The 11,718-nt window shown below is 45.1% G+C and overlaps 1 protein-coding gene across 1 annotated transcript; it reads left to right on the top strand.

The window, feature by feature from the left end:
• Nucleotides 1-385: 385 nt before the first annotated feature.
• On the top strand, nucleotides 386-10,987 carry lcat (lecithin-cholesterol acyltransferase). The gene is made up of 6 exons (XM_062961766.1): nucleotides 386-605; nucleotides 5,718-5,874; nucleotides 6,071-6,186; nucleotides 7,357-7,452; nucleotides 7,557-7,781; nucleotides 9,968-10,987. The coding sequence occupies exons 1-6, from the start codon at nucleotides 440-442 to the stop codon at nucleotides 10,510-10,512; spliced, it is 1,305 nt and encodes a 434-aa protein (XP_062817836.1). The 5' UTR covers nucleotides 386-439; the 3' UTR covers nucleotides 10,513-10,987.
• Nucleotides 10,988-11,718: the final 731 nt, after the last annotated feature.

Here is an 11,718-nt window from a genome sequence, read left to right as displayed (position 1 = left end):
AGTCCTAGACACTTGGGAAGTGTTCGACTTGTGATTTTGTGATACGAAATCCAGCATATCTATCTCGTTTGCTGTGTCATACAATAAAATAATAATAATAATGGCATGCACCCTACTTTTGCGAAAGTAATTTCACCCCCCAAAAAGGTGAGCATTAGATTCGAGTCAATGCAGTAGACCTTTGTAAAGATCTCATTTAGTAACAAGAACTCCACCAACCCTCACACTTTTTTGTGTGAGACAAAAAACCAAACAAACTCGGAAAGGCCCAATGAAAACATATGAACGAAAGCCAAAGACATCTGGTTCTGGTTACTGGGAAGAGGCCTGTCCGAGGCGGTGCTCCCTGCAGAGGTGGCCCTTCCCCTTCTGCCTTTCCCTCCCTCCTTCGTACAAAAGGGACCGAGCGAGCCATCGGGGCAGGGCGGCAGTGGCGGCAATGGGGAGGCACTGGGGTCCCTGGGGGGCTGCTCCCATTGTCCTGCTGCTTGTGGGGGTCTCCTGCCTCCATCCTGCGGCCGGTTTCTGGCTCTTCAACGTCCTCTTCCCACCCAATGCCACTCCAGAGGCCAAGCTGGCCAACCACACACCACCGGTCATCCTGGGTAAGTTGTGGGGCAGCAAGCAAGGGGGCAAGGCCAGCTGATGAAATACTGGTCAGTTTATGTTGGTTAGAATTGCTATTCACTTTGCATAGAAAGTCAAAGAAATTAAACCATGCATGGGCAAACTTTGGCCCTCCAGGTGTTTTGGACTCCAACTCCCACAATTCCTAACAGCCTACCGGCTGTTAGGAATTGTGGGAGTTGGAGTCCAAAACACCTGGAGGGCCAAAGTTTGCATGCTGCACATGCCTTAGTTGTAGCGCAAGAATATTAAAAACGAAGACCAACATAAACTTACCAATTTTTCGACGGGATGCGTGAGCACCGCATCCAGACTGTGGGCCGAACTTTGGTGCTCCTTCGGGGGTCTCCCTGATAAAGCGGGGTATAAATAAATGCAATAATAATAATAATATAATATAATAATATTGAATAAGATTGAACTTCAAAGACTCTGGCAGAAACCAATGCAGGTGGTCCCAGTGGTGATCGGCACACTGGGTGCCGTGCCAAAAGATCTCGGCCGGCATTTGGAAACAATAGACATTGACAAAATCACGATCTGCCAACTGCAAAAGGCCACCCGACTGGGATCTGCACGCATCATCCGAAAATACATCACACAGTCCTAGACACTTGGGAAGTGTTCGACTTGTGATTTTGTGATATGAAATCCAGCATGTCTATCTTGTTTGCTGTGTCATAATATAATAATAATAATAATAATAATAATAATAATAATAATAATAATAATAATAATAATAATACATCTCACAGTCCTAGACACTTGGGAAGTGTTCGACTTGTGATTTTGTGATATGAAATCCAGCATGTCTATCTTGTTTGCTGTGTCATAATATAATAATAATAATAATAAAAATAATAATAATAATAATAATAATACATCTCACAGTCCTAGACACTTGGGAAGTGTTCGACTTGTGATTTTGTGATATGAAATCCAGCATGTCTATCTTGTTTGCTGTGTCATAATATAATAATAATAATAATAATAATAATAATAATAATAATAATAATACATCACACAGTCCTAGACACTTGGGAAGTGTTCGACTTGTGATTTTGTGATATGAAATCCAGCATGTCTATCTTGTTTGCTGTGTCATAATATAATAATAATAATAATAAAAATAATAATAATAATAATAATAATACATCTCACAGTCCTAGACACTTGGGAAGTGTTCGACTTGTGATTTTGTGATATGAAATCCAGCATGTCTATCTTGTTTGCTGTGTCATAATATAATAATAATAATAATAATAATAATAATAATAATAATAATAATAATAATAATACATCTCACAGTCCTAGACACTTGGGAAGTGTTCGACTTGTGATTTTGTGATATGAAATCCAGCATGTCTATCTTGTTTGCTGTGTCATAATATAATAATAATAATAATAATAATAATAATAATAATAATAATAATACATCAGACAGTCCTAGACACTTGGGAAGTGTTCGACTCGTGATTTTGTGATATGAAATCCAGCATATCTATCTTGTTTGCTGTGTCATAATATAATAATAATAATAATAATAATAATAATAATAATAATAATAATAATAATAATACATCTCACAGTACTAGACACTTGGGAAGTGTTCGACTTGTGATTTTGTGATATGAAATCCAGCATATCTATCTTGTTTGCTGTGTCATAATATAATAATAATAATAATAATAATAATAATAATAATAATAATAATAATAATAATATATCACACAGTCCTAGACACTTGGGAAGTGTTCGACTTGTGATTTTGTGATATGAAATCCAGCATATCTATCTTGTTTGCTGTGTCATAATAAAATAATAAGAATAAAATAATAATAATAATCTTTCTCCCAGACAAGGATGACCCTGCTTTGCTTCCCAGACTAGGTCTGACACCCAGTGACACCCTTTGCAGTGTTCTTTTGCACATCCCGAAGCCAACCTTCTGGATGATTCCTCCACAGCAACCTGTTTGCTTTGGCTCATGGGAGCAGGGCTCTGCTTGCCAGCTTGGGGCGAAATGACCTTCCCCAGCATGTGTCTCCCCTGCCATACAAACACAGTCAATTGGGGTGGAGATTCCTTCCTCTCTGGGAAAAAGTAGGTTCACTTTTTCAGGGTTCAGGGTGAGCAGGACCTTGTCCTTACACCCATCTCTCTTGAGCATCCCATTACAGGGAGTCTCTTCTCATTCACACCCCCACACGCTCACCTTCTAACCCTCACCCCTTTTCGATCTGTCTGAGACAAACTCGGTTCCCAGCTTTTTGTTCCAAAAGAGCCCCTGGAACCGGACTTTGCTTTGTTTGCCATTGAAAAACCATGTCTGTTTGCCCAAAAAGCAAGCGGAAAGAGGAAACAGCCGCCGGCTGGCAGGGCATTGCCCTCGCAGCCACGGGTGGCCCAGAATGGGCCAGGGAATTGAAGCCCCCTCCCGCCATACATTGTGAGACAAGCCATCCTCTTGCTTGTACGGCCAATTGCATACCAAATACGAGGGTTGAATGAAAAGTAATGCCTCCCACCTTCTTAACTCCTCAACAGATGCCAGTCCTGGTCTGCGGCAGGTCCTGGCTTGTTCAGTAGATTCTCCTCTACAGTTCTATTTGGCAGGAAGCCTTAGCATTGAACGGTTGTGTTGTTAAAGTGCAAAGTATGGAACCCTGCACAGACTGGGAAGCCTTAGCATTGAACGGTTGTGTTGTTAAAGTGCAAAGTATGGAACCCTGCGCAGACGGGGAAGCCTTAGCATTGAACGGTTGTGTTGTTAAAGTGTGAAGTAGGGAACCCTGCACAGACTAGGAAGCCTTATCATTGAACGGTTGTGTTGTTAAAGTGCAAAGTATAGAACCCTGCGCAGAAGGGGAAGCCTTAGCATTGAACGGTTGTGTTGTTAAAGTGCAAAGTATGGAACCCTGCGCAGACGGGGAAGCCTTAGCATTGAACGGTTGTGTTGTTAAAGTGCAAAGTATGGAACCCTGCACAGACGGGGAAGCCTTAGCATTGAACGGTTGTGTTGTTAAAGTGCAAAGTATGGAACCCTGCGCAGACGGGGAAGCCTTAGCATTGAACGGTTGTGTTGTTAAAGTGCAAAGTATGGAACCCTGCGCAGACGGGGAAGCCTTAGCATTGAACGGTTGTGTTGTTAAAGTGCAAAGTATGGAACCCTGCGCAGACGGGGAAGCCTTAGCATTGAACGGTTGTGTTGTTAAAGTGCAAAGTATGGAACCCTGCGCAGACGGGGAAGCCTTAGCATTGAATGGTTGTGTTGTTAAAGTGCAAAGTATGGAACCCTGCGCAGACGGGGAAGCCTTAGCATTGAACGGTTGTGTTGTTAAAGTGCAAAGTATGGAACCCTGCGCAGACGGTCAGTCAATGCGACTTAAGCAACGTGCAGTCACTGAATTTTTGACAGCAGAAGGTGTCATTCCAAAGGAGATCCATTTGAGAATGCAAGCTGTTTATGGGGATTGTGTTGGTGTGAGTCCTGTGCGTCGTTGGGTAAGTTTAAGGATGTTGAGATGGTAACATCTGACTTGTGTGACTAACAAAGAGTTGGACATCCTGTGACAGCAACCACCGCATTTCACAATCAAAAAGTGGACAGATTGATTCAGGACGATCGTTGTATCACTCAGAGAGAAATTTCAATCATAATCGGCATTGCACAAGAACGTGTGGGTCACATTATTGCTTTGCTTGGCTATCAGAAGATCTGTGCACTATGGGTCCTGTGAGACGCCGGTTGCGGAAACCGAGTGTCAACTTCTTCAGAAAACTTGTTCATTGTTGGCAGAAATCTATCCAATTGTTTGGTGATGATTTGGAAAAGTGAATAGTAGTAGTTAAAGGGGACATTCTAAGTATTATGTATGCATTTGATTTATTAAAATATTTCCCATCCAAACCGAAGTAACGAAGGCGGAGGCATTACTTTCCATTCAACCCTCGTAGTTTTCAATGAGAGAGCAATGCAGTATACCCTTCACTTTGTTAGGGGTGCAGAACCCCTAAAAACCATAATACAGCTCTATTAATATCTGTTAGCGATGACAGCTAAAGTTTAGAGGTGGTCTGTTTTACATGCCAGTGCCTTTTGGGATGGGGGATCAAAATCAATTGCCCATTTTTGGAAACAAGATACAATTTTACTTGGATGTTGGATCATTTAAACAAAGCCTCTCTTGCTATTCTTATAACAACAGCAGTAACTGACAAGAATTTATATGATATATAAAATGTATTAGGATCGGGTTACAAACTTCACATTATAGTTTGAAAACATGTAAGCTGAATAGCATGTGCTGTCATGTCCTGACAGAAAACAGAGCCATCAAGTAGTTTATATACAACTTGCATATAGACACACACAGTTTCCTTGAAGCTGATGGTGCAGAAACCTCTGTAGTTGTGTTCAAAGCTCTCTCGTGGCCTGATTTTGGAGGGTTAAAGAGGGCCACAGTTTTTCTAAGGATTTATTAAAGCATTCCCATCCAAACCCAAGTAACGAAGGTGGAGGCATTACTTTTCATTCAACCCTCATACATCCATTAAGTGGCGCAAAGACCTCCGCCAAGAGGAGGAATGTACTTGCGGCCTGGCCAGAAAAGGTCAAGTGGCAGAGAGGTATGTGCAGCATCCTCACGCAGCGCTCTTGGGACCCCCAGGCTCCTCCTGGAAAAGGCGGCTGAGGCCCTGGAATGCAGGGATCAAGGAGAGAGTGCTGCAGGGCCAAGAGCATGACCGCCTCCGACCTGGCCTCTCTTTCTTAGTTGCCCCCAAGGACTCAGAGGGATAACATGGGGGGCAAAGGAGGTTGAGGACCCTGTTTTTCCATCCTCTTCCCTTAAAGTGTTTTCCTTTCACCAAAGGGAAGGGGTGGGAGTGCTTTGGGACCAACAGGCCAGGAATAAAGACAACAAACAAGGAGGAAGCAGCCGGCTTTCATCTGGTGCCAAGGAATGTGCGTCTCCCAGGCAGGAAATTGACCTTGTTTGTGTGAATCACCTCAAAAGGATGCCTGGGAGGTGGGGTGGGAATGCGCCTGGCTCCCCCGCTTGACCCCTGCTCCTCACCACTCCCTTTAGTCCCGGGGTGCCTGGGGAACCAGCTGGAGGCCAAGCTGGACAAGCCGGACGTGGTCAACTGGATGTGCTACCGCAAGACGGACGACTACTTCACCATCTGGCTGAACCTGAACATGTTCCTGCCCGTCGGGGTGGACTGCTGGATTGACAACACCAGGTACCCACCACATACACCAAGCCCCCCCATAACAGCCCATCCCTGCCCCTGCCTATGCGCTTACACATAAATGAACTAATTCAAGCACAAGAAGGTGTGCTAGGAAAAGTACATACAGATGAATGCCTAAAGCAGTCTTAGCCTCCGGCAGCAAACTTGACCACATCCCGCCTTGCTTCCCTCTCCTCCGGCACAGGGTGGTGTACAACCGGACTACGCGGAGGGTGTCTAACGCACCCGGGGTGCACATCCGTGTCCCCGGCTTCGGCAAGACTTCCTCGGTGGAGTACCTGGACAAGAGCAAACTGGCTGGTAAGAAGAAACAAGGGCGATTAATAATATTTTTTACTTAATACTTAATATTTTTATTAAGTATTTTGCATATAGGTTTAAAATCAAGGGCCCTTTAGGAGCAGCACAAAGACTCTTCCAGAGTCCGATTGGTCCGGCATCATCGAAGCAGCGCTTCTGCAGAGCTTGGCCTGCAGAACCGGGATCTTGCTTCCTGAATGCCATTAAGGGAGGCCCCTGTAATGTGAATGAGAAGCAATTGAAAGCTTGAAGGGAGGAGAACCAAGAAGCTCCCTAGGCAGCCCTTTCAAAGCCTGGCACCCTTTGGAATAATAATAATAATAATAATAATAATAATAATAATAATAATAATAATAATAACTTTATTTTTATACCCCGCCCCATCTCCCCGAAGGGACTCGGGGCGGCTTACATGGGGCCAGGCCCGATAAAACAAACAAATAACAGTAACAAAGCAATAAAACAATTATCCCAGTCCACATACACTCGGACCCTCTTTTGTACCTGGGTACCAGGAGCCCCTGGTGGCGCAGCGTGTAAAGTGCTGAGCTGCTGAACTTACAGACTGAAAGGTCTCAGGTTCGAATCTGGGGAGCGGAGTGAGCACCAACTGTCAGCCCCAACTTCTGCCAACCTAGCAGTTCAAAAACATGCAAATGTGATTCCCTTTACCATATATCTTAATTAATTACCCCCTTTAAACCCCCCATCCCACCCACCCTTACCACCCTCTTCCAATCACAATTGGAACCTGCATCCCAGCCATAAAGTTTGTAATCAGTTTTTGTGTTATCATTTAGATGGCAAAGGTTTGCAGTGTATTGTTTTGTTATCTGTATGAAGAAATAATAATAATAAAAAGAATTAAAAAAAAACCATGCAAATGTGAGTAGATCAATAGGTACTGCTCCGGCGGGAAGGTAACGGCTCTCCATGCAGTCCTGCTGGCCACATGACCTTGGAGGTTTCTGCAGACAACGGCAGCTTAGAAATGGAGATGAGCACCAACTCCCCAGAGTTGGGCACGACTGGACTTGATGCCAGGAGTAAATCTTTACTACCTGATTTGAGAGTGTGATGGGGGCAGGAACAGGCCCCTCTGGATTGGGCACAAGGATCCTTCCCCCCCACTTCCATCCCCTTCCTTCCTTCCTTCCTTCCTCCCCACAGGGTACCTCCACACCTTGGTGCAACACCTGGTGAACAACGGCTATGTGCGAGACCAGACTGTGCGGGCGGCTCCTTACGACTGGAGGATCGGGCCCAGTGAGTAGCAATGGTGGGGGGATCCCGGTGGGAAAGGGGGTGCATGTGGGTCAGGGAGGGGCCCTTGGTGCTGAGCCCACCCTGCCTTGTCTCTCTTCCTCTAGACCAGCAGGACGACTACTACCGGTCCCTGAAGGCGCTGGTGGAGGAGATGCAGGCGGCCTACCAGAAGCGGGTCTTCCTCGTGGGGCACAGCATGGGCAACCTCCACATCCTCCACTTCCTGCTCCGGCAGAACCAGGCCTGGAAGGACCGCTTCATCGGGGGCTTCATCTCCCTGGGGGCCCCCTGGGGAGGGGCCGTCAAGACCATGCGGGTCCTGGCCTCAGGTGAGCGCCGGCAAGGCCTTGCGAGGACTCTCGTATAGGCATGGGCCTGTAAGACAATTACCTTCAAAGGGTCCTGGATCAGGAGGGAAATCAGGCAGAAAACTCAGTCTCGCGAGAGATGCAAAAAGCAAAGTTTATTTTCACCATAGCTATGAGAAGGCAAACAGCCGTACACACCCTAAAGATCTGTACCATGCAAATGGCTGCTGCAAAAGCATGTCGCAGCAAACAAAGAATATATATCTTGGTTTATCTAAAATTGACCAATAGCTGAGGATCTTTCTCACCTTCCACAGCTACTTTGGCATAATTGATACCAATGACTTTACTTGTTTACTCTGAGCTTTCTTCTCTCCTTAGAATTAGGCTAGGCTTATAAAGCTTTTTCCACTCAGGACTCCTTTTGGCTTGAAAAATATTTACATTACCCCAGGTATAGAGAGTAAAATAACTTTATTGTCATTGTACAATGTACAACAAAATTAAATGCTTTCCCCAGCACACACCACAAAACTACACACCCATCCCTCCATACTCCCACCCCACCTTACAACCACCGAGTATAGAAACAAAACATTGACTGATAACAAATCCATTGTATGACGTCCAGCTGAAGAACCTTTTCCAGACTCCAGTGTAAACACTAGACTGTAAATGCCGACAACAATCAATAAGTAGCGTTAGGAAAAGCTTTTCCGCAACAGGAGAGATGGTCTATGAAATAGGTATAGGAACCAAACATTTACTGACAACAACAACAACAACAACAACAACAACAACAACAACAACAATAATAATAACTTTATTTTTATAATAAATCCATGGTATTGTAAGGGTCCTGGCTCAGGAGGGAAATCAGGCAGAAAACCCAGTCTTGTGAGAGATGCAAAAAGCAAAGTTTATTTTCACCATAGCTATGAGAAGGCAAACAGCCGTACACACCCTAAAGACCTGTACAATGTAAATGGCTGCTGCAAAAGCATGTCGCAGCAAACAAAGAATATATATCTTGGCTTATCTAAAATTGACCAATAGCTGAGGATCTTCCTCACCTTCCACACCTACTTTGGCACAAGTGATACCAATGATCTCACTTGTTTACTCTGAGCTTTCTTCTCTCCTTGGAACTTTCTGGAGAAAGGCACCAGCTCATAAGAAGGAAGGGGCATATGCAGAGGCAAAGCCACATAGGCAAATGTTTACTATTTTCTGGCTTATGGTCCCTTCAGTATGAAGTTCAGCTGAAGCATCTTCTATAGATGCCAACATAAATTCTGAACAGTAAATGCCTACAACAGTCACTAGGTGGCAGTCAGAAAACCTTTTCCTCGACCTCGACACTGAGCTCAGGGAAGACAAATTTGGGGTCGTGACCTACAGTTGACCCCCAGGACATCCCATTGGGGAGGGGTCTTTCTCTCTCTCTCTCTCTCATCTGTCGCACCTCAGGTTAGCTTCACCTTGCTAAAGACACCAGGCAGCACACAGAAAGTAGTCTTTTGTAGTTTATTTAGAAAATAGGAAAAAGTTCATAAAAGGTAAAAGTTCAGTTCCAAAAAATAGTTACAAAAGCAAGGCTATAATCAATGAGTCCATAGGAACATAGAGCATGAAACAAGGCCCTTTTTAGAGAAGCCAAAAGTCCCAGCAATCAGAATATATCTAGGCTATACGATAATACATGAAGGCAAAGTTGGTACAGGAAAGCAGACTTGGTTCTTGATCAAGCGATGAAATTGCATTGACAGAGATCTCCCTTTCAGCAGACTGTTTTAATAGCATGACATGAAGGCATTTCTTTGCCCTCTGACCTCCCGTTTATTTGCTATTTGGAGGCTTCTATCGAGAGACGTGGCCTCAGAGTCAAGGCCACTGAGCTCGTTAGTGTTATCAGGCGGAGGCAAAGAGCTATCCTCCCTTTCTGCTTCTTGCACCTGAAAACCATCATCAGAAACAACATCATCATTTCTTCCCATGGGAACAACTCCCTGCTGTTCATTTCCCACAGCAGGAACACTCTGCACCTGGATCCCATAATTCCCATCATCAGAGTCCTCTTGAAATTCATCCTGAATCTGAATCCCATCATTATGCACATACAACCCAGAATCCTCATCAGAGTCACACAAAGGCAAAGGCTGAGTCACGACACATCGTCCTTCCCTCTCTCTCTCTCTCTCCTTCAGGTGACAACCAAGGCATCCCGCTGGTGTCGAGCATCAAGCTCCGAGAGGAGCAGCGCATGTCCACCAGCAGCCCCTGGATGTTCCCCACGGATCTGGCCTGGCCCCGGGACCACGTCTTCGTGGCCACGCCGGAGCGCAACTACACCTGGAGGGACTTCCGTCGCTTCTTTGAGGACGTGCACTTTGAGGAGGGCTGGTTCATGTGGGAGGATGTGCAGAGCCTGCTGGAAGGGCTGCCGCCGCCCCGTGTCCCTATCTACTGCCTCTACGGCACCGGGCTGCCCACGCCCGAGGCCTACGAGTACGACGCCGGCTTCCCGTTCGAGGACCCCGTAGGAGTGCTCTACGGCGACGGCGACGACACCGTCAGCACCCGCAGCACATCTCTCTGCCGGAAGTGGCAGGGTGTCCAGGACCAGCCCGTGGAGGTGGTGGAGCTGCCGCGCGTCGACCACCTCAACATGGTCTTTGACAACCTCACCCTCCACCACGTCAACCGCATCCTGTTCGGCGAAGAAGGAGGCCCCAGAGAGACCTTTCCCTGAGACAGAGACGCATTGGGGGCAACTGCAGCACTCCCCATCCTTTCGTTTTTGAGGATTGGGAAGGAGAGCAGGGCACAGGAACATCCTAAGGCCGGCCTGGGCCAACTTTGTCCCTCCTTCCAGGTGTTTTGGACTTCAACTCCTACAATTCCTAACACCTGGAGGGCCAAAGTTGGCCCATGCCAGAATCTCTATATCTAAGGCAGGGGTCCCCAAACTTTTTAAACAGGGGGCCAGTTCACAATCCTTTGGACCGTTGGAGGGCCGGACTATAGATGGCCACCGAGCAATTATTATTATTATTATTATTATTAATAATAATAATAATAAAGAGGATTGGAAGAGACTCCTTGGACCATTGAGTCCAATCCCCTTCTGCCTTTGTGCACCGAAAGCACAAGCAAAGCACCGCTGATAGATGGCCACCCAGCTTCAATGTTAATAATAATAATAATAATAATAATAATAATAATAATAATAATAATGAGAGTTGGAAGAGACCTCTTGGGCCAGAGTCCAACCCCCTTCTGCCTCTGTGCACCCCTGACAGATGGCCACCCAGTCTCAATTTCAATAATAATAATAATAATAATAATAACAACAACAACAATAATAGACCTTTGGGCCATTGAGTCTAACCCCCTTCTGCCTTTGTGCACAAAAAGAACAAGCATAACACCCCTCACAGATGGCCTCCCAGTCTCAATGTTAATAATAATAATAATAATAATAATAATAATAATAATAATAATAAAGAGGGTTGGAAGAGACCCTTTGGGCCATTTAGTCCAATCCCCTTCTGCCTCTGTACACCAAAAGCACAAACAAAGCACCCCTGACAGATGGCCACCCAGCCTCAATGATAATAATAATAATAATAATAATAATAATAATAATAATAATAATAATAATAAATTACGATCTGCCAACTGCAAAAGGCCACCCGACTGGGATCTGCACGCATCATCCGAAAATACATCACACAGTCCTAGACACTTGGGAAATGTTCGACTTGTGATTTTGTGATATGAAATCCAGCATGTCTATCTTGTTTGCTGTGTCATACAATAAAATAATAATAATAATAATAATAATAATAATAATAATAATAATAATAATAATAGGGTCATTTAGCCCAACCCCCTTCTGCCCTTGTGCTGTGGGGGCCGGATAAATGGCTTCGATGGGCCGCATCTGGCCCCCGGG

The sequence above is a fragment of the Anolis carolinensis genome, unplaced genomic scaffold (genome assembly GCF_035594765.1).
Source record: "Anolis carolinensis isolate JA03-04 unplaced genomic scaffold, rAnoCar3.1.pri scaffold_9, whole genome shotgun sequence".
Classification (NCBI taxonomy): domain Eukaryota; kingdom Metazoa; phylum Chordata; class Lepidosauria; order Squamata; family Dactyloidae; genus Anolis; species Anolis carolinensis.
Note: the sequence above shows the minus strand (reverse complement) of the source record. Positions and strands in the feature narration are given on the sequence as shown.

Bases quoted from the DNA above. Each gene is read 5' to 3' on its own strand.
- lcat (XM_062961766.1), top strand. From the start codon at position 440: ATGGGGAGGCACTGGGGTCCCTGGGGGGCTGCTCCCATTGTCCTGCTG. The intron at 5,875-6,070 runs GTACCCACCACA...CCTCCGGCACAG, and splicing joins TGCTGGATTGACAACACCAG to GGTGGTGTACAACCGGACTA. The intron at 7,782-9,967 runs GTGAGCGCCGGC...TCTCTCCTTCAG, and splicing joins CATGCGGGTCCTGGCCTCAG to GTGACAACCAAGGCATCCCG.